Source organism: Kryptolebias marmoratus, linkage group LG20 (genome assembly GCF_001649575.2).
Source record: "Kryptolebias marmoratus isolate JLee-2015 linkage group LG20, ASM164957v2, whole genome shotgun sequence".
Taxonomy (NCBI): domain Eukaryota; kingdom Metazoa; phylum Chordata; class Actinopteri; order Cyprinodontiformes; family Rivulidae; genus Kryptolebias; species Kryptolebias marmoratus.
Genome location: NC_051449.1, coordinates 23,247,151 through 23,274,449, shown reverse-complemented (window position 1 = coordinate 23,274,449; position 27,299 = coordinate 23,247,151). Strand labels below are relative to the sequence as shown.

At 37.3% G+C, this 27,299-nt stretch overlaps 2 protein-coding genes across 2 annotated transcripts; both read left to right on the top strand.

Moving 5' to 3' along the window:
• The first annotated feature begins 940 nt into the window (after window positions 1-940).
• ocel1 (occludin/ELL domain containing 1) lies at window positions 941-5,146 on the top strand. Its single transcript, XM_017431343.3, has 6 exons — window positions 941-1,089; window positions 1,528-2,653; window positions 3,501-3,703; window positions 3,835-4,006; window positions 4,116-4,166; window positions 4,476-5,146. The coding sequence occupies exons 2-6, from the start codon at window positions 1,529-1,531 to the stop codon at window positions 4,590-4,592; spliced, it is 1,668 nt and encodes a 555-aa protein (XP_017286832.1). The 5' UTR covers window positions 941-1,089; window position 1,528; the 3' UTR covers window positions 4,593-5,146.
• Window positions 5,147-7,212: 2,066 nt separating this feature from the next.
• On the top strand, window positions 7,213-26,893 carry zgc:154006 (uncharacterized protein LOC563016 homolog). The gene is made up of 10 exons (XM_017431352.3): window positions 7,213-7,354; window positions 8,537-9,113; window positions 9,692-9,895; window positions 10,694-10,855; window positions 17,865-18,016; window positions 19,225-19,473; window positions 23,371-23,542; window positions 24,918-24,959; window positions 25,834-25,905; window positions 26,281-26,893. The coding sequence occupies exons 2-10, from the start codon at window positions 8,565-8,567 to the stop codon at window positions 26,371-26,373; spliced, it is 1,695 nt and encodes a 564-aa protein (XP_017286841.1). The 5' UTR covers window positions 7,213-7,354; window positions 8,537-8,564; the 3' UTR covers window positions 26,374-26,893.
• The last annotated feature ends 406 nt before the right edge of the window (window positions 26,894-27,299 follow it).

Here is a 27,299-nt window from a genome sequence, read left to right as displayed (position 1 = left end):
GTAGAAATTTAATTTCACTTTGACACTGAATGTTTTTTTTAAAAGATTTTCTGTCAAAAAGGCCAATTTATATTGACCGTGATAGATTTATGACAGCAATAAAAGCATAAAAACTACTTTTATAGGCATTGCACACATAAACATTACTACTCCAGCTCATGGTTTTTTTTTATTATTTTTATTTCTTTAGGAAGAGGCCTGGCCAAAAGACTGAAAAATTGAAATAGAGTAAAATATGGCAATAAAAAAAGACATTAGATTAAGAGACAAAGTAAACTCTAAAGAAGATAGGTGATTAGAAACTTTCAAGCACAGAGGCTTGCTGCCCTCTAGTGCCATTTCATAGTTCCTATGAAAAACAATATGACACAGTTGAGATGAAAATGAATTATTCATAAATAGCATGGTGATAAAGCAGTATTTCACTGATGTAAGATATGAGATGTTACTGATAAAGTCATACTGATAAAAAAAAATTGCAAGCTTCTAAAAAATATAATCTTCTGACTAGGATGCTGATGATAGTGTAAAGTGATATATGTAATACTTTAAGAACTGCCACAAGTTTTTGAAATTATCCAATCATCCCTGTAGAAACTTTAATTGCATGATCGTCTATCTTTTTTCCCCTCTTTGTCTCATAAATACAAGAGCATTTACAGTACATGCTTTTCAGTCTGTATGAAAGGCATTCAGGTTTTTTACCTGTAGGTTACTTGAGTCATGTCGGTTTCAATTACCACAACTTCACCTCTTTCATGTGAATATCAGTGGTTCAAGTCCACACGTCTTTACCAAAGATTAACCTAGTAAGGATCAGCACCAGCAGAGCGGCAGTTTAGGCTTAATAATTAAGCTTTTACTTCCCTTTCGGTTCCCCCCACACACTCATACTGGCCAATCATTCTGTGTATGAGGTACTACGTGTCTAAGGCTTTAGCAGTGAGTAACATGAGAGACTGTGAAAGACGAGCTGTGGAGTGAAACTGGTGGACACGGCAGCCATTTTTCTGTTGGTTAACTCTTTACCTTTTAATAAAAGTCTTCTAAAACTTCCTGCATAACCAGAAACTGAAGCAAAAAGTGGAGGTAAGGACTTGCATTTTTCAACTGTTGTGAATGTGATTTGTGCTATTAAATCTCTGACAATAACCTACACTGACAGTTTAGTGAATGTGTGTTGCTAATGAATATTGATGCATTTGTAAGTCTGTCTTGTATGTGATTAGTGGTATTAAAGTGGTTTTACTTAGTTTTAATCGATGTGTGACAAATCACAATTAACCATTTTCTAAACAACACAACTGTAGTTGAACCTGTCCTTAAAAAAACAAATTGTTTCACAATCATCTCTCAGCTATCTTTGTTTTAAACAATGTTTTAAACCCCTAAAATATATTAGTCTAACAAATAAGGGATCATGTTGTTATAATCATGTGAACAATTAAGTTTAAGACAATCTAATTTTAGAAACATATATTCATAAGCCTTTCCTTCTTGCTTGATTTTTTTTACAACTGCCTGCAGCATGGACAACTGGAAAATAAAGTTCAAGAGACATGAAGATGTAAATGAAGTCAGGTCTTCCACTCATAGCAGGACCTCCATTACTGATCCACGGATACCTGTGTGGGTTACTCACACACCCACACCAGACTGTATGAGCGATGATAGCAATGACATCAGCACCTCCACATGTCATACATCCAGCACTCCATCTCATACCAAACAGAACAGTGACAACAAAGAGACCATGAAGAACAGGTTGAAATCCCTCTTTCCTCTGTCGTCAGGCGGCATCATCCACAAACCTGCAAGAGAAAGTGACACTGAAACCAGTGGAATTAAGATACTTCCAAATGGGACCAGGGTGAGCCCTCCTGTAAGTCCTTTGCTGGAGCGTAGGGATTGGGGGGAATCATTGGGAAACTCCAGCAAGAGTTCACATAAACCTTTCGTAAGACAGAGTCCCATTGATCCATTTTGTCAGAGCCTACAAGACGAATCCCTGCTGACCAGCATCCACCCTGCAGAGTATTATGCTGAGAAAGTGAAGGTTTATAAAGAGAAATACTCTTATTTAAAATCATGGCCAGGTTTGCTCAGACTTCTGGCTGGACTTCAGCTCTTGATTGGAGGCATGGTCTTTGCATGTATCATTGCCTATATTCATAAAGACAGTGAGTGGGCCAATGCCTATGGACTTTACAATGGTGTAAATAACAATGGCTACAGCCTGTCTGGGTACGGTTATAGAGGGCCTTTGACTCCATTTATTTTAGTTGTGGCTGGAGTCTCCTGGATCGTTACTCTGTGCCTCTTAGTGACAGGAATGACAATGTATTATCGCACCATTCTCCTGGACTCCCTCTGGTGGCCCCTGACAGAGGCCTTCATCAACGTGGCTCTGTTCCTGTTCTACATGGCAGCAGGGATTGTATATCTCAATGACTTGAATCGTGGAGGGCTGTGCTACATGACTATAGGTGTTAACCCTATCATGGCAAATCTATGTCGAGTTGATGGAGGCCAGATTGCAGGAACAGCTTTCATCTTTATTAATATGACCATGTACCTGGGAAGCTTTCTGGTGTGCCTGAAGATGTGGAGGCATGAAGCCACTCGTAAAGAGAAACAGAAGCTGGAGAGAATGGTAGGTCTACAGTTCTTTTAACAATAAAAGGTCCAATGGAAAAGATCCCATTTTTAGTGCCCATTGTCACTTGTCAAATTTTATTTAAACAATTTTTGTTTTGTAGTGGGTTTTTTTTAGCTTTGACCAAAATGGCTATGACTCCATCATATCTGATGAGATTATTCTAGTTTAAAACTTGGACATAAAACTTGACCAGTGATATGATCGTATGAGATATCACATAAGGTCATTTACAAGGTTTGACCAAAACAGCTATAATTTTATCTCTTCTCTGCATAAAATTATTTCAGTTTAAAACTGGTGTATAAAGAAGGCAGTGGGCAATATGCATTCCTTCAAGAAATAATCTGTTCCACATACAACAATTTAATGCACTGAAAAATAATTATCCAAATATAAAGTTAAGTCACAGTTTTGCCAGCTGATGCTGGAGAAAACAGTTAATTATACTTCCTAAAAGAACAACAATATAGTAATTTCCAAATGTTGTAGCATATGTGAGAATGCATGCATTATGCAAATGTCTGCTGAGATGATTATGTTTTAGGGTTACTTTTATCACAGGGCATCGACTAGTCAGCTGATGTAGTTGATACCAAATAAGAAAAGGTTGGCCAGATGAGGGAGTGCAGCTTTAGAGGTTTAGCCTTGCATGGCAAAGGAACTGAGCAATTCTCTGACAGTGTCCCACCCCTACCCTTCTCAGACAGCTGAGAGCCTAACCTACTGCAGCCTCTTAAAAAAGCTTAATGTAATGAGAGCAGACCCAAGAAGTAGTGATCCACGGTAGTTCAATAATTAAAATTTGTTAATTCATGTTTCTTTTCTTTTTTTCTTTTCCAAGGGGGAGTTTCATCAGTCTATTCCACTGACCCTCACAAAAACAAAACACATTTCATTCAAGGATGAAAAACATGAATCTTTTAGAAAAGATGGTAGCTATCAGCATGCACCAACCTCTGATGTCCAGAAGACCCTTGTGAGTCTGAACCAAGATACAGCATCCAACTATACACCCAAAGTACGCGTCATTGCAGACTACATAATGTAAGTTCAAATCTAAACAAAGGATTGTAAATAATAATTTACAGTAAAATTCTGATTTCTGTTTATATGTAGTAATGGATAGCATGGAGACAGAATGGAGACAATTTTTGTTTTTTTACTTCTTTTTGTAGAAAATATCCAGAGATCAGCTGTGTGGAAGAAAGAGAAACATATAAAGCTGTTTTTAATGATCAGTACCAGGAATACAAAGACCTTCACAAAGACATTAGCACTACCCTCAATAAGTTCAGGGAACTGGATGCCATGGTGGGTCAGCTTCCCAGAAATGAGAAAAGCTTAGAGGTGAGATGTTCTTTTTCCATCTTTTTTTATCCGGTTCCATATGAATTATATGTTAAATAGGCTTCTTTTTGACACTAATGCATCAATCATATGTTTGTTTTGCTAACAGGGACAGCAGAGGATTGAAAACATTTTGAAAATGTATCATCAGAAAAAAAATGTAAGTAAAAAACACCTTTTAAAAAAAAGTGAGCACACCGTCTTTTTCAAAGCTGTTAACTTTTACACTACTGAAAACTATTTTGATTGTGGAAACATTTAATCTACATGTATTAAAATTTACTGGTAAGCAAACTTCCAGGTAATATGAGCTTTCCCAGGTAAAAGGAAGTCTTGGTCATAAATCACAGCAAGAAGGAAAAATAAATCAGGTAACAATTGGGAGTTTAGGAGATCTAACAGAAGACAGACGACAGTAAAAGATCTTATTATTGCCATAAATTAAGAAATAATTTGTGTGTGTTTACAGGACCCTGCCTTCCTTGAGAAGAAGGCACGCTGTGACTATCTAAAAGCTAAATTAAACCACATTAAAAACAGAATTCGCATATACGACCAGGAAACTGCCACCAGTGGCCAGACATGAAGAAGACAGAACATAGAAACCTGTCAACAGCTGTTGGAAAATTAAAACAAACAATATTTTCTTCATGTTTTATTGGGTCATTTCGGTCCAGTCATATGTCTGAATATGTTGTATGTTGAGTTTTTTTTACTTCCCATTTACATGAATACTTGAAACCTTCTGATGAACTGATGAAATTTCAGGATGTAAATCACCTAATGTCCAATACCTGCACCAGCTCTATGTCACCCTGAACAGGAAAAATCAGATGGATGGATGGATGGATGGATGGATGGATGGATGGATGGATGGATGGATGGATGGATGGATGGATGGATTTTGTTGTACAGCTGAGCTAAACAACAACAGTATTTCTCAGTTCTGTTAAAGTCATAGTAATACATTTCTGCTTTACAATTAAAATGCAACTACAGTTCCTGTAAGTTTATGAAATTTATTGAATTTATGATCATGAATGATGCCTACAGTGATATGCGTATTTGTGTTGTATTTTCTGTGAAAAGTTGTTTTACCTGTATTATACCAGATTACCACCAACAATAAATTTCCAATAAATTGTCTTCAGTGTGTTAATGGTCTCCTCTTACCGTATGTATTTATTGGGAGAAATAAGTAAAACATGACTTGTTGGGTTGAATGAATCAAGAAAATGAATGCAGTCAAGAATCAACATTTTTGAACTGTTAGCATTAAACTAAAGAAATTGCATTTTCACAGAAAATGCAGCGTTTATACAGAGGACTGAAAAACTGCTGAAAATGAACTGTTACGGTAAAATAATCAGAGCAAAGCTAAAAGCTAGAATAAGCTAAGCAAATACCTTAAGGCTAAAATAAGCCAACCAGTAGCTAATAGTAAAAGGCTAAAATGAGGAACAACTGTGAAAACTTGAAAAACAAAACATAGCTAATAACTAAAGTCAGCCAAAACAGTAGCTAATATCTAAATCAAGCAAAATAGTAGCTAAAATTTTGGAAAAAAAAAAGTTGGCTTTGCTAAAACCAGCTGTCTCAGCTAAAAGCTAAAAGCTGGAACTGCCAAAGCAGTAGATACAGCAAAAACAAGCGAAAGGCAGCAAATCAATAGCTAAAAGCTCAAATCAGCACATTAGATAAATGCAAAAAATGTTAAAAAAACAAAAACAGCTGGACTTCTGTTCTGTAGCTGAAGACCGAGGAGTTTTATTGATTCAATTCCTTTTTTAATTGATACATTAAATGCAGTTAGCATAGAAGCCGCACAATAGCAACATGTTGCCTGATATCTTCTTTACAGTTAGCTATAGCGAGTTAGCTGTAGCAGGGTCAGGTCAGTGAGTTAATGAGTTAATGGAGAAGAAGAATCATGACTCTCAGTAAAATGACTCAAGAATTTTGAATTATTCATTCAGGATTTACACATCACTAACACAGGACAACATTGCCTTCTGGGATGGCATCTGGTGTAGTGGAACAGTTACTGTAATAAAGTTTGTTAGTTTAATTGTCGTCTACAAACATTACAACAGTTTTGTTTGTGATATATTTGTTTAGCTTTTGAGTTTGTTTTTTTTCTATGTTATTTTATGTCAGACATTTGCTTAAACCCATAAAAGCTGTCAAAAATATTTTTCAGTGTTTTAGATTTGAATTTTTATGTTTCTAATATAATTTTACATCATTAAATGATTGTTTGGGGATTAATGTGACTCAAATTCATTATGGCTTTTGTAAAAATTATGTTGGAAAAACAGCAAACATTTCTCACCTTCGTTTACAACTAAACTCATTTACAGAAATTCTCCCGTCAGAGTTTGAAATGTCTCAGCATGGCACAGTTGCATCTGATTTTAGCACTAAGTTTCACCTTAATGCTCTCCACGGCCCGATTTATTCCTCAAAATGACTCAACTTCTGTCAACTCCTCACAGTTTTTAGTTGTTTCTTTTCAGAAGAAGAGAGAAGAACTTGACCTTTTCTCTTTCAACCTGGCGTCTCTGATTCCACTGCGCTCCCTCTGACTCCGTTTACATCCGGGGATTATTTTACCAACTCAATAGCCATTGTGTACTGAGACTGTCTGAAGTGTACTCCTCAAGGTTAGAATGTAAACAAAAAACTAGTAATTGTTGCCAACAAAACATGACTCAGCTGATTTCTCTCATTTATTGCAAAATATGTGGTAGATTTTTGGTATTGAATGAGGTATATTTTGTAGTTATTTTTATCATAGATGATACACATATTAAAAACATTCTAATGAAAAGCACTGAAAAATTGTTTTTGACAGCTATTATGACTTTATTATTATTATTATTATTATTATTATGGTACAAATCTAATTCCATACAGTGCTAATTCAAATGTTTCCTTATAATCTAACAAAATGTTGCTATTCTATTTTTATTTTTATTAAAAAGTGAACATGAGACTTTACAAACCACAACCTATAAAAAATTTTGAATGTTGTAGTTTGTAAAGTGTCCCATGAGCTGGAGAACTTCATACTGTATGTTGGGTGTTGTTATGTAGGAGAGAGTATCTGTGGCGCTGTGGGATCTGTGGGGGCTGGACTCTGCCCCTGCTGACACACTCAGAGACTCCAGGGAGGAGGGCTGTCTGAGTCAGTCTGTGCCTCAGGTGTCACTGACGGGTTCCTGGTTTTTTATGTGAGGCAGTTAAGTTTACAATGGCTCACAAGGTTCACAGTGGACACTGTGATATCAGAAAGGCAAAGACGTTATGACACCTGAGTGAAAAGAAGAAAGGTCTATCTTCAGCTAGGTAAGTGAATTTTTGTTATAGAGCAACATTTAAAGAACATTTTAGTCCAAAGTTGATCAATAATCCTGTCTGAGGGGCTAAATGTTGCCCTATTTTAGGTATGGAACCAGTATCTTTACTAATAGCCATTAATAAAAGACCTGAGGATTTGTTGAGCACGACTGAAAGTATCATTCTCACTAAAGAGCTGCAGATAAAAACGTTCTGCTGAGTTAAAGGCCTAGCAGTCCTTGCAGGAATGCATATCACCCATTGCCTTTCATATCAGAGTTTTAGACTAAGATCATCTTATGTTGAGAAAAGACAGAGAGCCGTTTTGAAAATAATAATGAGATATCACTGGATGGCACACTCAGAGTATGTGTTGTGAATGACTATCGGCTACTACCACATCAGACTTTGTTAAAGCCATTTTTGTGCTGGCTAATGTCCGTTAGATGTGGTGGCCATCTTGAATTGGAATGAATCCAAAAACAAACAAAACAATCAGTCATAGAGGCACATTCATTGGTTATTTTCTGAAGGATTCATTGAAATCTGTTGAGTGGTTCATGCAATATTTTGCTAACAAACAAACAGGGCACAGGCCAAGAGTTACTGCGAACGTTTTAAGCAAAGATCTTGCATAATGTGTCTTGACTATTATGTGCTAGTTTCATTGAATCCCCTCCAGTGGTTCACAAGATTTTTGCGGTAACAGATGGGTACATAAACACACACAGATGCAAAACAAAACATTATCGCCCGCCTTCACTTTTCAGTGATCGAGTGATAGAACTCATGTACCGCTGTTCTTTTGTTCCCTGACAACAGTTTGCAAAAGTGAAATATTGATCAGAGGTGTGAGACAGTTCAGGCACACCTGGCTGCTAGCAGGGGTCACGCAGGTGTCATACAGTGTAGATACAGCACAGGAGGGGGGTTACCAGGCAAGTAAACAACACACATCGCTGCACTGGCTCACCTCTTATCTGCTGTCTGAATAATTGAAGCCTGCTGGGTTGGGTTTTCAGGACTGATGAGGTGCAGGTTACTAATAAAGGAAAGAGGGTGGAGGTAAATTACGGGATCTACGGGGGAAAATGGGGGCATTTTGTTCTTTATTTTATATATTATAGAAGCATGCATAGATAGCAAGTAATTTTTTGATTAATTTTTCCCTAATTTTCATTCTTATTCCAGGTGAAATTGCAGGAATATTAACAAGAACATGTATGAACCACAGTACTATGATAGCCCCCCTGTATACAGCCCACCTTACAGCACCACCTCCCACAGCTTCTACCCTCCAAGAAGTGTCCACTCTCCCCAGAGCCAGCATGTCCCTTACACCCACAAGCTTTCTCCTGAATCCTACTACCCGGAAGGGCAACCTCAACACTTCTACCGGTGGTTCTCTGCTCCGGGTTTCGTCAAAACCTTTCAAGGAGCCACAGTGCTCATGTGTTTCATCATCTTTGCCTGCGTAGCTTCAACCTTGGTGTGGGACATGAATGGCTTCGGATATGGGGGCTATGGTGTAGGTGACCCAGGCTCTGTCGGAGGAGTAGGTTCTGGATATTATGGAGGCAGCTATGGCTACGGCAGCTCCTACATGACACCGCAGTCGGCCAAGGCAGCGATGATCTCTATGGCTGCTGTCAACTTCCTGGTTTCACTTGGATTCCTGGTGGGAAGCTTCTCTCGGTCCAGAATGATGCAGGGGTGCAGGTTTTACCTCATTGTTTTCATCTGTGACATCATCCAGGCCGTGCTCCAGGTATGTCTTCCTCATCAAATATAGAATACAACATAAGTTGATGTTATTTAAGAAAAACACACCATGGAGCTATTGCATTATGACTTGCTAAGCTCAAACTGCAGCTTTATGGACACAACTACCTCTATGTCATGTATTTTGATCCCTTTGGATTGTGCATTTTGTGATAAAGCCAACTTGCAGTCAGTTGTTCAGTTTGAAGACAGTAGGCTTTTAAAGCTTGCACTAAATGGAACTGAGAAAGATAATTTTGTGATGATTCACTGAGTTCATCCATCAGAACAGTCTCTTTTAAATTACACATAGTTAGTCAGTTTACTATTGATGTAACCATTGATTAGTGCAGCCTTAAGCTTGATCTGTCACTGTCCAAACCTAACATTGTTCAAGGAAGCAATTAAAGACTGTGACCTTTAGTGTTCAGATACTTTTTAAACTAACCATGGTAAACAGTAAAAGTTGGAGTAGGAGTAGGAGTATAAACTAGTTTGGGAAATCTCTGGGTTTGTCATTTCTGACCAGCGTCATTAAAAAAGGAAATGACTGTGATTATATCTCACTTGTGCTTTGGCTTCTAGGGCATTATTGATATCATCTTTGTGATCGGAGTGAACCCGATGTCTCAGAGCTCACAGAGCATGCTGTATAACCCTATGCTGAAAATGTGTCAGAGCATCCAGGGCAGCCCCAGCCTCAGCGGCAGTTTGGGGGCCGGTTTTCCTGGTGGGTTTCCCATGTACAATCAATACCTGCACCACTACTGCTACATGGACCCAGAGGAGGCAAGAGAAAATATTTCAATCTGTTCTCTTGTGTCTGATTGTGTTAGTGTGGAGTCAGCATCCACACTATTGTTTTGCCTTTTATAGATTCTTCCATACATTTTTTACTAACTACTTCTGCGTTCTTTGTGCTATTTTAACAATTCAAGCATCAAAACATTAAGCTTGGTCTAGAAAAGTGTGCTATGACTTTCTAAATTTGTAACTGTTAAACTTCTTGAAATATTTAACTTTATTTAACTTAATTTTAAAAACTAATTTCCATAGAAATACACTGCAATCTACTTCAACTTACTTGCTCTATTTTTTTTTCTATGCTTTTGTTGTTTTTCTTTTAGAATTTACTGTTTTGCTTATTTTAGCTACAGAATTTATACTGTTTTGCTTGTTTTATCTTTTAGTTACTGTAATAGTTTTAACTTTTACCTTTTAGCTTCTGTTTTGCCAGTTTTTGCATTCAGTTACAGTTTAACCAATTTTAGCTTTTAGTTACTGTATTGTTCATTTTAGCTTTTAACTACAGTATTGCTACTGTTTTGCTGGGTTTAGCTTGTTGTTTGCCCCTTTTAGTTTTTCACTGTTGAGCATCTGTTCTGTTTCAACTTTCTTTCTGCTAATTTTAACCTTAGTTCAGCTTGTTTGAACTTTAACAACTCAGTTTCAGCTTTAGCAAATTTCTGTAAAGTCATTCAGCATTTAAATTGTATTTTACAAAAAATTCAATTTTTCTAGTTGTTTTGGTTGTTTGTATTTATATCAGTTTTCATTAATTCTAGATAATCATGTGCTCCTTTTTAGGCAGTGGCATTTGTGTTGGGCCTGATGGTGGTACTGGCCTTGTCTCTGTCTGCTTACTATGCCTATAAGACCCGCAGTAAGATTTGGCGCCACGGAAAATCGAACATCTTGTGGGACGAGCCACTGGTCAGGCCGGCGGAGGGGCAGGACGTCCAGGACTGGGTGAGTCTGTCTCTCTGTGATGATCAGTGGATTTAAAAGGGCTCATGTTTTAAACAAAACTACTGCTGACATCACCATCACATCTTTAATAGCTACCACCAACTCCCAGGGCTGAATACACGGTTCCTGTGTTTACTGTCATCACTAAGTTTTCATTGAGTTTCACACCTAACAGTCAGAGAATACTGCTGGCACTCCCAGGTTTCACTCTGACTGATGATTAACCAGCCTAGTGATAACAGCTGCAGCACACTATACAGAAAGGACCTGGTCCTTTATGGCAGGAAGCAGATCACAAGAAAAGTCATTTTCTGCACTTTGTAGTTTTAAGTTTTACTTCTTTAGAGTATATGTTATCATTCACACACTCTGTAGCTGCTTTCAATCACACATTTGCTTAAGGCTGGACTATTTATGACTGTCTTTTGACTGTTGAAGTGGCTCTAACACCTAGTGGCAGTGAGTGTTATTGAATGGAAAAAAAAGTTCTTCATAGTGTTTGTTATCACCCACCACCTGAGGCAAAGTGACACTAAAGTTTTTGCCAGTGTCTGTGTGCGTGTGTCTGTCTGTTAGCAAAATATCTCATCAATCACTGGACAGATTTTAATGAAAATCTGACTAACAACAAAAAAAAACCTTTGTAAGATTGCTTTTTATTGACATCTTGTCTGTTTTTAACTGTATTCAACCCCATATTTTATCAGATGGTGCTATGGTGCTTTTATGGTCTGGATTCTGGTCTCTGGTCTGTGGACATTTTAACTATTCGGTCCCAGCCAGTGAGGGTCAACAGGGTTCTCTCTGATGTCCTTTTGTCCTCTAATGCAGTGATGATGCTGACTGAGGCACAAGTCTTTCTTTTTAAAGATAAATGTTTCACACACAAAGGAGATGATCATTGATTTTAGAAAATACTCTTCAGTCACTTTTTCTCTGCTTATTAATGGTGTAGCTGTTGAAATGCTGCACCAGTATAAATACATGGGAACCTGGGTACTGTTATTGATTTCAGACTGACCTTTGACCTGCACATGGACTCCCCTTGTAAGAAGGCTCATCAGAGATTGTATTTTTCTATCCCAAGCTCTCTGGTTTTAATGTGGCTTCTACTTTTAAAAGAATGTTTTGTTGGGACCTTTTTAACTTTTAACTTCATCTGCTGGTTCGGATTTTTAAAACGTAAGAATGGGAACAAGCTCTTGGGGATTGTCAGGATATGCAGTAAATTGCTGGCACAGCCCTGCAGACCCTCGCTGACCCACACAAGGAGAGGTCAGAGAAAAAGGCCAGGCTGATCCTGGCAGATCCTGATCACCCACTCCATGGTGAGCTCTGGTTGCTTCCGTGAGGATGCAGGTATCTGTTGCCGAGGTGCAGGATAACTAGACTGAAAAATTTCTGTATCCCTGCAGCCATCAGGCTTCTTAATGAGAAGTTGTGATGTTAGTGTTGAGACTTTAGTATGTTGTCTTGTCATGTATGAATAAATGAACTACTAGCTGTGAAATAAATTGCCCCAAGGGGATAATAACATTCTTGAACTTGAACTAGTTTAAAACACTGGTGGGCAATGTGCATTCCTTCAGGCAATGCTAGTCCTTTAATTTATTAAAGCACTTGTGTGCACTGAGTGTATGACATTTACACTCTTGGAAAATAAAGAATCATATTTAATCAGTTTACCAAAGAGGTTTCGGCCTACATTCTGCCTATCATGTAACAAGTTTCTCCATTGACATGCAGGCCCTGTTCTGGGCCATCCTTGTGTTGCAGTGAACACTGTTGCCTTGCAACAGAGGCATATATAATGTATGTGTCATGTATAATGTATAAAAAGGTTTGAGTTGCCTCTGTGTTGCTGTGCGAATCCCCACAGTGTGGTGGCACTAAATGATTCAGTCCATGAAGAGGTTTCTGCACATTAGACAGAGAAGGCAAAGAAGTAATACACAGTGTTTTGTGATATATTTTCATTTACACTAGTGGAAAAGACTAATAAATTAGGGAAAAAATGTAGATAACTCAAATTAAAGGCCTAAAGTTTTAAGCAGATCTTGTACAATTAGTAGTGCTTGAAGTATATGTTGTGAAAGGATCTCAGTGACAGGTATACCAAATTTTAGCTCAGTATCTGTGAAATAAACTGAAATATAGCCAGTTTTATCTTTTCTAAGGACAGTTGGCTGTGGTGGCCATTTTGATTCTGGTTAATACCAAAAGTTATTTACTTGTAGAAGTACAAGATTATTTCCACTATAAATTTGTGTTCTGGTCCAGAACATATTTTGCTAACAGACAAACAGAGTTCACTCCAAATAGTGATAAAACTTTAAAGAAGGATGTTGTGCAACGTGTAAGTGTTTAGAATATGTGTTGGAGATCAGTCTCAGCTACTAACACAACAGCTCATTATCTGTAAAATTGAGCTGTGACCATTTAAGTTTTTTGTAAAGTCAGTTGGCTGTGGCAGTCATCTTAAATGGGGTTGACTCCAAAGGTTTATAAGCAGTAGATTCAGTGGTTTCTTTTGGGGAGTTCCAATTAAATTTCTCCAGTGGTTCATGAGATATTTAGGTAACAGACACAAACACACACGGGCAAAAACATTATTGCCAGCTTTCGTCTTTTGGTGGTAGGTGATAATAACTTTTAAAACATGTATGTTACTAGTTTTATCAGCAATAATTTAAATATATGTGTACACTTTGGTGAAATCCTCAGGCACATTTTATTAATATTTTTTTATCTTTTAAAAACAATCAATTGTTGCATTTTATCTGTGGCTTTGATGGTGAGGAAAAGAATGATCAGTTGCAACACCAAATAACTTTTAACATTCTGCATTTAAATACAAATTTAGACAATACCCCTAATTTTAACATTCACTAGTCTGTGAAGAACAGGGCCCAACAGCACATGATTGTATCACCGATTTGTCTGCTTAAGCTTTCTTAAAGACTTCTCACACTGAGCATCATCCTGCAACTCTTTATTTATTAGCTCAGTTTCACCTGCTGCCTTTTCAGACACTCACGTCAGCCCAGAACTGGGTTAATAATGATGTTTCCTACAGAGAAGAGTACATGAAGCAGAATACACTTACAGTATTTGATATTATTTGAAGCGTTTGTGTCCTTTTGTTTTTTTTACTTTCACCCAGTGTTTTTAGCTATGGAATTAGTTTATTGTGTGTTTCATCTTTTCAGTGAATTAGCACGTTTTGTTATTAAATGGGATTCGAGGTGTAACAGGAGATCCTGGAGAAGAGAACCTCAGCTTTGTGGACTGATGGATGTGTGTATCTCCTGCTGGGTTGTGTGTACTTGTCTTTCTACATTGGTATGTCTTCATATATCACATAACTTCTCTCAGCTGAATGTTTTTTTAACAGAGTTTATGTGATTGATTTAATGTAGTGTTTCCATTCTAGCTAAAACAATAAATAAATAATAATAAGGTTTTTGGTAACAACTCATAAGACAGCCTGTTATGTACCTGGTACTTACAGAGTACATACCTGGTACTTACTACTAATGTACCTGGTACTTACCTGATTTGTATGCTGTATTTACAGAGACCGGGCTGTGTTATTAAGTGACTTGTTATTCTGTTCTTACAGTAAATACAGGGTATCTGGTACCTACATTCTGTTTATTTGATTTTCAATATGTTAAATCAATAATTAACAACAAACAAACACCCCCCACTCCAGCACCTGCTCCTAACAAACAGAAAATAAATAAATAAAACAACATTTAAACAAATAAATATATATTTAAGAAAAAATAAAAATTGATTTCAGATTACAAAAATAAATTCATTAAAAATAAACTGTACTGACTGGGTGCATACCAGGTAGGTATGCTGTAAAGACATTATATTGTATGTTGCGTCCTTGCGTTTAAAGACATTTAATACCAAACGCATCTAAATTCTAAACATACAGAATCACATTGTAAAAATACTGTAGGCTTTCTATCAGCCAGACTGTTGACATTCATAAAAGAGTTCACAATCTGTGCAATTAAGAGTTTCAGTTCATAAGCCCTGAAGCAGCTTTATAACTATTTGGACTTTAATCTTCCATTTATGTCACAATTTTCGATTTTCAACTCCTCCCATAATTTTTGAAAGAACCACTGAAAAATAGATCAAAATGTGTGACTTGACAGAGAAAGGTGTTTTCATGACTTTTTGTAGCAGTACATCATTCAAAGTTTTATTGGGTCAAGGAAAACTGGACTTTGCATGACTGAACTGGCAATTTGACATATCGGTAATTTTCTTACAATTTTTACACAATCAAAGTTTAGGTTTTATGATTTTAAAAAATTTTGCAACATAATGTTTAACTTAGAGTGTGATCATATCACACACTCTGCCAGTCAAACAAACTCTGTTAAAAAACAAACTGCCTAAACTTGCCAGAAATTTTGAAGATTCTCACTCCCACAAACTTTACAGTTATTATGCAGTTTACACATCAAACCTTAGGCATTTTTGCCCTCTTTCACCCAGTGTGTTTCTCACTGCTTTATAGTTTCCAGTTTACAGTCAAATCCCTCCCACCAGAGTGTAGTGTGCACATGCAAATTATCATTGACTTCCATTGCACCTGAGCTCGAACTTTTTGCTCAGTGATTGTTTGTGACTTAATTTCTACTCTGCATTTCTGTCTCCTCGTTTTAACTATAGTGTTATTATAGAGTGAGGATAGTGATTATGGGCTTTGTTTTTTGTAAATTTAGGTTATTGAGTCGATTCTCTTTTCTGTCCAGTTAATGACCAGGTTGTGTCGCTGTAGCCAAGGAAACCCTAATATTAAAATTACAATTAGGGGGCCCCAAAGCTGAATGTCCGGTCTCATCTGAGAAGAATTAAAATGACCTGACTTTATCACTGATATGCTTAACCCTCCCGTGACCTTCAGGTTGAATTGACCCGAAGAGACAAGGGCTTCTCTACCTCTCTTCGTCTCTCTCTATCTGAGGGCTTTAGAGGGTTAAAAAAAATGTAGGCCATAAGATATAACCGGCTGCAATGAGAAGCTGTGGAGTGTTTTTGTGGCATCAATAAATCCAAATAGTTGGACTCCAGTTTGAGTGATGTTTCCTGACAGGTACGATGGGAATGATTGACAGGTGCCACCATTCCCATTAGTGGGGATACGGATGGTGTTATGGGATCAAAAAGAACTTGTCTTAGGGATGGGAAGAAAAATTGCAAAGATAAGACATTTATTTGTGATGTAGAGTGGATGGGGGAGGTATAATGCCAAGTTTTTATTTAGCAAGTTTGTTTATTTGTTCTGAGAGCTAGCTCAGCTATCCTTGAATAAATGCTAGTTAGCTGGCTTTATATGGTTCATAAACTCAGCTTTAGTGTTTGCTTCACGAAAACTGGCTAAATCTAACTGTCACATGGGAATGGACTGTGCTGCCCTGCCCTGAGACTGCCTGTCTGACAGAAGGGAGTGACATCAGACTAGTTTGGTCAGATTATAGCAGGGCAGTGGGGTGAGGTGGTGATGGTGGTGGAGGGGGGTGTTGTTGTTGTTTTTGTTGTTGTGCAAATGTCTGCTACATCATCATCCAGAGAACAATGTTTTTGAGATATTTGCCAGCTAACATTCCTCTAACATTCCTCTACTTTGAGAGTAGAAGTGCTAACTCAGCTGAGTTATTATTATTATTGTGACGATACAGTTTGCTAATCTGAATAATCTTGCCTCCATTCCTAGAGCTGCAATACATTTTCCATGTAGAACTTTGTTTTATTAAAAAACAACATATAATCACAAACTGAAGTCAATGTAATATAAACTATACTGTATATGATTATTAGCTATGCCCGCAGAAAACTAAAGTTTAAGACCAGATCGCCATTTAGATATAAATTGACTGTTTTGTAATCATCTATGAAATATACATAGAAAATCCTACTCTATGAAATAGTGATCATCACTTATTTTTCTTTGTTTTAATACTTCAACAAGTTCAGTGTGTAAATAAATGCAGACACCTCTTTCAAAAGACAACTTTGTATTTGAGTTCATGCTTTAAAGGGACATGGTACATTACAACAGATCAGGAGTTTCTGTATTAGTGCAGCGTCAGTGCAATGTTACACAGTTTTATGTTTCTTTTAAAAATATATTTTTTAAAGTATTGTGACGAGGATAGATAGGATTAGGCACGAGGTCATCAGAGGTACAGCGCAGGTTGAATGACTGAGAGATAAAGTTAGAGAGGCCAGACTGAGATGGGTTGGACATGTGCAGAGGAGGGCATTATTAGGGCAGCATTATTTATTTTCTGCTTATGTTAGGCATGACCCACTTTATTTATTTGTGTATTTATTTATTGTTTTGAGTGTGAGAGTTAGTGTTGCTGTGAAAACCTGAGTTGTGTTCTTGCCTTCAAGTTGCAATTTTTATAATATATATGAATTTGTTTTCTTTATTGACATATAGAGGATTGTTGCTTTCCTTGTAATCTATTTTTTTTTTTTGTTATTTTGCTTGAGTGGCTCAACTTAAGATCATCAGTTTGGATTATGACTGGAGCCTGTTTTGCTTGTAAAGCCTAATAGATTGACATTTGTAGATCATCTAATGAATTAGAAATCTCTCTATCATAGTTTGACAAACTAAGGGCCCCTAAACAGCATTATGCACAGGGCCCCCACAAGTATAGAAACTGCAATGGTGGACTGTTTCTTTGTTGGAAATGATTTGAACATCATTTAATAACACTATAAAAGTTAATGCACATTTCTCCTTTCTTCCAAGACAGCTCTTACACTTAGTGACACTAACAATTAATTTAAATAAATGCTTTTAAATATGTTAAGGAATGCACACACAACCTTTTGCCTTCAGCAGCAGAGCATAATGAATGGTCTTGTTCTTCAACATTTCAAACTTAAGCATAAAAAAGATAATACCCACAAATATTGTTGTTGAATCAAAAAGTTTAGAGTTTGATTTTCACTGATATTGTTTTAGGTGAACCACGTTGGAGAGGGACGCAGCACCCAGCAGGCTCCAACTGTTGTTGTATCTGAGAGAGCAGTGCCTGACCTGAGGGCAGAGAACAGTGTGGTTTCCTACAACAAAACTGTCAGCCTCCACAGTGAGGGGAATTATAAAAGCAACAGGTGAGCTGATGCAACCATGGTTCTATGAGCAGGCCACAATTGAAAAGCATAATCAACGGAAGACCAAAAAACAACCAGAGAAATTGCATTTTTAGCAAAAATGCAGTGTTAATGTTGAGTGCTTAATGACTACTGAAATTCACTGAAGAAGCTGAAACTGAGCTGTAAAAGGTAAAATATCAAAACACTAGCTTAAAGCTAAAAGAAAGAAAATGCAAGCTAAAAGCCAAAACTACCAAAATCCTAGCAAAAATAAAAGTACCAAAATGCTACTTCAAAGTTAGCAACACACTATCTAAAAGCTCAAAGTTGCAAAATACGAGCTTAAAAGCTATCGTAAATGTTGCCAAAAGCTTTCTAAAAATGGAAAAAAAGCTAAAATTTTAATGTAGCAAAATGTAGCTTTGTCAGTGTTTTAATTTGAGGTGGCAATGCGTTCATTTACTTATTAGCTAAAAGGATGACTGTCCAAGTGCTGTTTTACGGTACTACTCACACGCCTAGTTCTAATTCCACCATTTTGTTTTTTACTGACTAGCAGAGTTTTTTTGGAGCAAGACTGTTTACACATTTGAAGATAAGTTTTAAAAATGAGGAACCTACAAAAGTAGGCAACAAAAATGCAAAAGGCTAGCTAAAAGTAGAAAAAGGATTGCTAAAAGCTAAAAGTAGAAAATGACTACATAAAATTTAAAAGTAGCAGAACAATAGCTAAATGTAGTAAAAAGCTGGCTAAAAGTTAAATGTTGAAAAAGACTCGCTAAAATCTCAATTTAATCAAAGGCTAAAGTTAAAGGCCAAAGTAGCAAAGGGCTAGCTAAAATTTATAAGTAGCAAAAATCTAGCTAAAAGTAGAGGAACAGTAACTAAAACCTAAAAGTATCATTGGCAGACAAGATGGAGTGAGTATGCTGAAGCAGATTTAAAAGAGAACAGTGTTTTTTAGAAACTGAAGAGATCTCAAATTGTTTCGAGGAGTAGAATTATTTGTAAATGAAGTTAAAATTTTTTTTTAATTTAAAAGTTACAAAAAGAGCCATATCGCCCAATTCCTTTAATGATCTGAACATTTTGATTTCTGAATGGCTGAAATAACACAAAGTATCCAGTAGTTAGACTGCAAACACCTTGTGAAAAAAATGCAAAAATGGAAACAATAGTGATGTGTTTTCTGCTCTCTGTAAAACCTAATTGTTGCTTTTTCTTAGTTTTTGTACAGAGAATATGAGCCATGACAGTGAGCCTCTGCACCAGGTCAGAGCCACAGTTTGCTGCAGCAGCTCATACGAAGCAGACAGTGTCCAGAAGCTTCCTTCTCACATGAAGAGGGAACAGAAGAAGGACAATGAATCCATCCCTGCTGCTCAGGTGACGGTCGAGTCCCAATATGAAACCGGTTACACGTCAGGAGACACTGGCAATGAGTTGGACCGAGACCACACGGATTATCTCTACAGGTGTGTCAGTGCTCTGCTCCTGGAACCTCAGTTAAATTACCATCTGAGAAAGTCTTAGTCCCTCTTCATGCGGCGTGATGACCTCATTACGACATCTAAATCTACCAAAATGTGGATGGTCTTTGCAGGATCTTGTTGAGTTCTTCTGGCACGTGTTAAGAATGCAGTGGGTCCACCATTATACATATTAGAGCATAATTGGTTTATAATGGTTGAGCATACATAAAACTTCTGTATCGAGGTCTTGGTGGATTATTTTCACCTGCATCCAAAAGGTGAAGGGCAACAATAATGTTTTTACCAGTGTCTCTGTGAGTGTGTGTTACCTAAATACCTCATGAACAACTGGGCAAATGTTATTGAAACTCTCAGAAAGTAATCATTACATGTACATCTGCAGTTAAATAACTTAATAACCTGATTCAAGATGGCTGCCACAGCCAACTGACCATAAAAAACAACAAAACAAAAATAGCTTCAACTCATTCAGTTTTACAGATACGGACCTAAAGTTCTGGGTGGTAGAAGTTGAGAGTGATTCCCAACACATTTTCTGAGCGCCAACAGATCATATAAGATCTTTGCTTGAAACTTAGCCATTGCCTATTTTGAGCCAATTCTGTCTGTCTGTTAGCAAAATATTCCATTAACCCCTGCATAGATTTTAATGAAACTTTCAGGAAATAATAGTTGGATGTACCTCGACAAGTAATGCCCCTTTTCCACTGGCTCTACTTCAACAGCTCCGCTCTGTATCCAGCACCAGCCATCTGTTCTGCAACCTCAACAAAAACTTTTTATTTCTTATTGCCCCATCTAGCTGGCGCTAAATGTTGCAGTCCACAATAATTGCAAGAAAAGCCTGGACCTCGTTGTTGCTCCAGGAATAAACTTTTTTGAGGACTCCATTGCTACTCTCTCTCTTCGCTCCCGTTCCAAAATTGTCTATCTTTGTTTCTTCGCTCTTTACGCTTGCATCTGACCACACCCATAACCAATGAGTGAACAGGAGCTAAGCTTGCGTCACCCATGAAAGCAGGGACCAGCCTCGAAAAAATGCTAGTGGAAATGCTCGCAAAGCATGTCGAGTAGAGTGCAGTCGGGACCGTTAGAGCCAGTGGAAAAGGGGGATAATTAACTTTTGGAGCCATCCCATCTCAAAATAGCTGTCACAACCAACTGAACTTAGAAAATCCAAACGTTGCTATACTTCAATCAAATTAACAGATATTGTTCTAAAATTTGGTGTGTTGTTAGCTGAGAGTCATTCACAACAAGTACTGTGAGGGCTACCTGATCACAAGAATTGTTCCTGAAATTTTGTCGGTAACTACTGGAGTCAAGATTTCACAAAACCTTGGGATCTGAGCTCTTTTCAAACTAAGTTGATCTTAGTTTAAAACGTTGGTATGAAAGGTGATGAGGGATGTGCATTCCTTTAAGGAATGCTAGACCTTTAATTTGAAGCTGGCCTGGCCACGCTGGTCTCATGCCTACACTACAACCCTGTCCCACCCTCACCATGCTGACAGCGCTCTAAGCAAATTACATGCTCTCACCATACAGCTGCAATGACTAATCTGCGCTCTTCAATAAATACCACGTCACACTCATCTGTCCTTCATTCGCCTTTTGGACCCAAACCAAGAAGTACTTGTTCTCATCATGCGTAGTCCTGCTGAACAAGGAAGGAAGAAAGGTTAATGTGATCAAGGTTCTGCACAGGAAACATCTTCATCTGCTTCCTCTTATGAAGCTGATGGTGTTTCCTCCTCTACGGCAAAGCTGATTAGACCTGGGCATTCAGAGCTTCAACCCAGGATCTCAGGACACAATAAATTTCAAAATTCAGATCTACTCAAAACAAAGATTATACTGCTGAAATGATGGAATCTATCAGATAACATAATGACTGGTCCAGGTATAGTTTCTATAGCGGTGGTCTCCAATCCTGGTCCTCAAGGGCCACCATCCTGCAGGTTTTACTTGTTTCTCTGCTCCAACACACCTGATTTGAATCAATAGATGATTAACAGGCTTCTGCATGACATGAAGAGGTAATTTAATCACTGAATCAGGTGTGCTAGAGCAGAGAAACAATGAAAACATGCAGGATAGTGGACAGAAAAAAACACAAGTTCATGATAGAAATTATTACAAATAGAAACATAGAGAGTAGACCAGGTAAAGACAGCAGCAGAGTGAGGAAATGTGGTCAGTTTGTCCTCCAACAGTCTAAGCCTATAGCAGCAGAACTAAGGGATAGCTCGGGAAACCCAAGCCAACCTTAACTATAGGATTTATCAAAAAGGAAAGTATTAAGCCTAGTCTTAATTGTAGACAGGGTGTCAGCCTCACAGACAGAAACAGGAAGTTGGTTCCATAAGAGAGGAGCCTGAGAACTAAAGGTTCTGCCTCCTGTTTTACTTTTGGAAACTCTAGGAACCACAAGTAAACCTGCAGTCTGAGAGTGAAGTGCTCTGTTAGTAAAATATGGAAAAATAAGATCTTGAACATAAGATGGAGCTTGGTTGTTGAGAGCTTTATATGTTAGGAGTAAGATTTTAAATTATATTCTCAATTTGACAGGGAGCCAATGGAGAGAAGCTAAAGCTGGAGAAATCTGATCTCTCCTCCTAACTCTCATCAGAACTTTGGCAGCAGCATTTTGGATCAACTGAAGACTTTTAAAAGAGTTTTTTGGACACCCCGATGATAAAGAATTACAATAGTTCAGCCTGGATGTGATAAATGCATGGACCAGCTTTTCTGCATCATTTTGAGACAAGATGTTTCTAATTTTAATGATGTTACGTAGGTGGAGGAAAGTGGTCGTGGTAATATTTTAACCCTCCTCAAGCCCTCAAAAGAGAGTGTGATAGAAAGAGGTAGAGAAGCTCTTGTAACTTCAGGTCAAATGAACCCGAAGGCCACGGGAGTGTTAATGTGGGGTTAAAAGACATATTTGGATCAAAAATAACACCAAGGTTCTTTACATTAGAACTGGAGGCCAAATTAATGCCATCCAGAGGAAGTGAAAGGCTGTAAAGTTCGTTCTTAAGATGTTCATGTCCAGAAACCACTACCTCTGCCTTGTCTGAGTTGAAAAGCAGAAAAGTAAGAGTCAGACAGATTTTTATTCCCTTAAGACATGTTTATAATCTAAGTAACTGATAGGATTCTTTGGTTTTCATGGATAAATATAACTGAGTATCATCAGCAAAACAATGAAAATATATCCCCTGCTGTCTAATAACTTTACCTAATGGAAGCATATATAAAGTAAAGAGTACTGGTCCAAGCACTTAACCCTGAGGAACTTTATGATAAACTTTGGTGTATGAAGAAGATTTATTATTTACATTAACAAACTGAATCTATGAAATAAATAGGATTTAAACCATTTTAGAGCTGTTCCTGTAATCCCAATATCATGTCCAAGCCTCTGTGACAGAATATTGTGATCAATTGTATCAAATGCAGCTCTGAGTTCTAACAGGACAAGTATGGACACATGTCCACATGTCCACTGTCTGAGGACAGGAGAATATCATTAATAACCTTTACCAGTGCTGTTTGTCCTACGATGAGCTCTAAAACCTGACCGAAACATATTATTTCTGTCCAGATGTTCACAGAATTGATTTGCAGCAATTTTTCAAGTATTTTTGAGAACCATTAATCAAATTAATATTAATAGTAATTATTCATCAAATTAAGAGAATCCCTGTAGATTTGCTATATTTGAAGGAATAAATTTTAAAAATAAAACTGCTATGTCTAAATGATATGTAAAAAAATGTGACATACTACCTAATAACTAATAACAACTAACTAATTAATAACTCCTAAATTGTAATAATAATTTCCTTTCATGGTAATTATATCTACCCACAGGCTGTACCCAGCAATAACTTCAGATGAGCAACGCTGCAAATACAAGAAGGAGTTTGACTCTGATCTGGTCTACTATAAAAACCTCTGTGCCGAAATGGATGACATCAGTGACCAGATGCACATGCTGAGCCGAGAGCTGGACACATTGGACGAAGACTCTATGAAGTACCAGGTAGAGGACAGAAAACAGAAAACAAACATTGGCTTGACTGACAGGCAGCTTAGTTAGCCATCATAGTTCAGCTACTGGAGATCAGCAAAAGAAATCTATGACGACTAACCATGTTTCGAAATGTGGGAGAGAGCGGAATAATTATCGTACATCGGCCAAAAATTGTGTGAATGCTGAATCAGCATTCACACAATTTTTTTTTTTTTTTTTTTTAAGTTTTTTATTTTGTACAATTTTTGCCATTCTAACTACATCTGCATACTTTGTGCTTTATTTACAAATATTTTTTTTCTCTTCATTTCCTTTAAAAACATTGCTCTCTTTGGAATCTGCTTAACAATGATTGTTTTATTTTGTCTTTTCTATTTTTATTTTTTAGCTACCACTTACTACTTTTATCTTCTAGCTAGCTTTTTCATGCTATTAGCTTTTACCTACCAATCTGTTTTTTAAGCTTGTAGCCAGCCTTGTTACTTATAGCTTTTAGCTAGCATTTTGTTACTTTTAGCTTTGTGTTAAACTTTTGTTACTTCTACCTTCTAGCTAACATTTAACTGCTTTTACCTATCTTTTTGCTACTTTTAGTTGATAGTGACCTTTTTGCTGTTTTATGTTTTACCTAGCCTTTTGCTACTTTCGATTATTCTTTAAAATATTTTGCTTTTATCTAATCTATTGCTGCTTTGAGCTGGCATTTTGCTTCTTTTATCTTTTGGGTAGCATTTTACTACTTTTAGTTAGGATTTTGCTATTGTTACCTCCTAGCTAGAATTCTGTTACTTTTAATGAGCCCTTTGCTGCATTTAGCTTTTAGCTCCTTTTAGCTAGCATTTTGAAATGCTTAGCTTTTTATTACACTTTTGTTACTTTCACCTTCTAAGTAGCATTTTGCTATTTTTACCTATCCTTTTGTTACTTTTAGTTGATAGCGACCCTTTTGCTGCTTTAACTTTTACATAGCCTTTTGCTACTTTTGGTTATGCCTTTGAAATATTTGTTTTTGCCTAAACTATTGCTGCTTTTAGGTAGCATTTTACCTATTTTACTTTTACTTTGTTTTTAGCATTTGTTTAGTTTTAGCTAGCATTTTGCTACTTTCAGATTTTAGGTTTCGTTTTGTTGCTTTATTGTTTAGCTAGATTTTTGCTACTTTTAGTTTCTAGCTAGCATGTTGCTTCTTTTAGCTTTAAGCTACTCTTTTGCTGCTTGTACCTTTCAGCTAGTTATTTTGTTTTGCCTTTTCAGCAAATTTTCTGCAGTCATTCAGCACTCACGTGCAGTATTCAGCTTCTTAGTTTTTCCTAGTTATATGTTGGTTTTTTTGTGTCAGCAGCACGTCTGAATCCATTAAGAACTTTTGTAATTCCATTTTCAGGGTGTGGCAGATGAATATAACCGACTGAAGGGACTCAAAAAGGTTAGTGGGAAAACATCTTACATATGAAGTGAACTGAATGGAATAAAATACATTTTTGAAAAATGTTTTCTATGTCAAAAAACATCTCATTGCCATAAACAGAAGTTATGGTTCTGTGAACTCCTGGATGACTGTCAATGGCAGTAAACAAAGTAGATATGTCTCCTTGTGCCCCATGCAGGTCTAAAACGTACAATGGAGCATTAAGCTTGATACTCAATCATGTTTCACTCTAACCTTCATGCATGTGACCAAAGTGTCTCCTATGTGAGCCAGGCTAGCAAACACCCCAATGACTCTCCATTGTGAGGGAAAGGAGTTTAATCTGCATGTGAGATGTAAGTCTAACTTGCGTATTAGAACATCTTGTGTTGTTTAAAAGCTTGGAACGCTACACTCTAATTTTTTTTAATTGAGAAAGCTCCTGGAATGGGAAGTGAAGTGTCTTCAGCTCCAGCATAGAAATCCAGTTATTTTGTTTTGAACATTTTTGGAGTTAGTTTGGATAGTTTTTCCATCCATCTGCTGCTTGTTCCGGAGTCAGGTTGCGGGGGCAACAGATAGAGCAGGGAAGCCAAGAGATCTCTTTCCACAGACACCTCTTCCAGCTCGTCCTGGAGGATTCCAAGGCATTAGAGTTAGGTTATACTACTGTATGTACTGAAAATATTATATATTTAAATCTCATGCTAAAGTAAAGCCTTAGTTCAAATTAACCATCTATATCACCAAATCATGAAGCTCCTAAATTCCTAATTAATGGCATCTTGCTCACACAAGATTAAAAATGATCACCAGTGACATTATTATTTCTCATTGTAGTTTATTTTTTGTTACTTTTGTTCACGTCATCTCTGCATGCCTCTATTCACAGATGCCAGACTATCAAGTAAAGAAGAAGCAGAGCAGGGAACTCCGGAAAAAGCTTTTCCACATCAAACATTTGGTAAAAATCTACGACCAAGGTTTTTGTTAACGCTTTCAGAAGTTCTGTCGACATCCTTCTCCTCCTCTTCCTCAAGCATGAGCCACAAGGATGGAAAAGAAACAAAGGAAAGTAACATTTACCAAAAAAAGAGACATCTAAAAAAAAAAAAAACAATTCTAAGTCAGTTGAATTCACTGTGCAGCACAGTTAGATCACCTGCTTATTGTTGTGTTTCAGTTTACTATTGAATATTGTAATGGATGCAGCAGTATTTATAAAAACATGTTTGCTTTTATTCATTTTCAGTTTGGATCACTGATAACGTGTAAAACTTTTCCCCATAAGATACTCTAAAACTGTCTTCCAGCAAGTCTCCTTTCTTCTGTCCTCCAGATGCATTTTGGGAGTTTAGGCATTCTTCAAGATGGCAGACAGGCTGACTGTCTTAATCACAGACAGGAGAGGGTGGAAGAGAAATACGGCTGAGCAAAACTAAGAAACAGGAAGAGCCTGAAAGACTAAAGGGACAAGAATGGATTCACTCCTAACAGCCTCATGTCTGTGCCTGCTAGGGGTGTAATGGAACCGGTACATGTTTTTGTGTTCGTACTGGGGTGATTCACAGAGGTTTTGGACGGGTACAGTGAAGAAATACCTCAGTCACAGGTGATCACATTAGTATATCCCTGATATCGAGCCTTATTTTCTCACACAAGCACTCATCTAGCAGAGAAGTTTGACTGTTTCACGTTTTAAGATGTTCAGTTTTCACTGTGCATGACGTTTTGGTCAAATTAACTGTAGCATGCCTCCTTCGATTTTTGTCTTATTTTCCTAAGAGACACCTTTCTAGGATTGATGAAACTTTCTGTTTGACACATGGCCTGTGGGTTACTCTAAAACACTTTGGATTGGATTCAAAAAAGACAGTAAAGCATGCCTTTTTTTTATTTTACAGTGAAGTTACAAGTTGACCCGTCCTACATGACCCTTTCCACTAACAAGGCTGGTGGTGGTGGTGGTGGTGTGTGTGTGTGTGTGTGTGTGTGGGGGTGTATAAAGTACCAATTGGTATTTGTTCTTTTTTGTTGTTGTACCATATTGTACTGAACTGTGATCCTCATGCCTAAGTACATATACTATAACCATGACTTTTAGGCCATTACACCCCTAGTATCTGCCATTGTTTACATATTTGCATTTTAGAGCAATCAGAATTGCTTTGTGAAAAGTATTCACTCCTTTAAACTTTCACTTTTGTCACAAGCTCAGGATATTATTTTAGAACCTAACCCTGCTTTAAACTTCTCACCAACTTTCTCCCTCACCTGTCTGCTGTGTTCCTTGGTCTTCATTTATGCTGATTGATCACTAATGTTCTGTAACTTTTAAAGCAGCGATTGCCAACCCTG

Bases quoted from the DNA above. Each gene is read 5' to 3' on its own strand.
- ocel1 (XM_017431343.3), top strand. From the start codon at position 1,529: ATGGACAACTGGAAAATAAAGTTCAAGAGACATGAAGATGTAAATGAA. The intron at 2,654-3,500 runs GTAGGTCTACAG...TTCTTTTCCAAG, and splicing joins AACAGAAGCTGGAGAGAATG to GGGGAGTTTCATCAGTCTAT. The intron at 4,167-4,475 runs GTAAGTAAAAAA...GTGTGTTTACAG, and splicing joins TGTATCATCAGAAAAAAAAT to GACCCTGCCTTCCTTGAGAA.
- zgc:154006 (XM_017431352.3), top strand. From the start codon at position 8,565: ATGTATGAACCACAGTACTATGATAGCCCCCCTGTATACAGCCCACCT. The intron at 9,114-9,691 runs GTATGTCTTCCT...TTTGGCTTCTAG, and splicing joins TCATCCAGGCCGTGCTCCAG to GGCATTATTGATATCATCTT. The intron at 10,856-17,864 runs GTGAGTCTGTCT...ATATTGTTTTAG, and splicing joins GGCAGGACGTCCAGGACTGG to GTGAACCACGTTGGAGAGGG.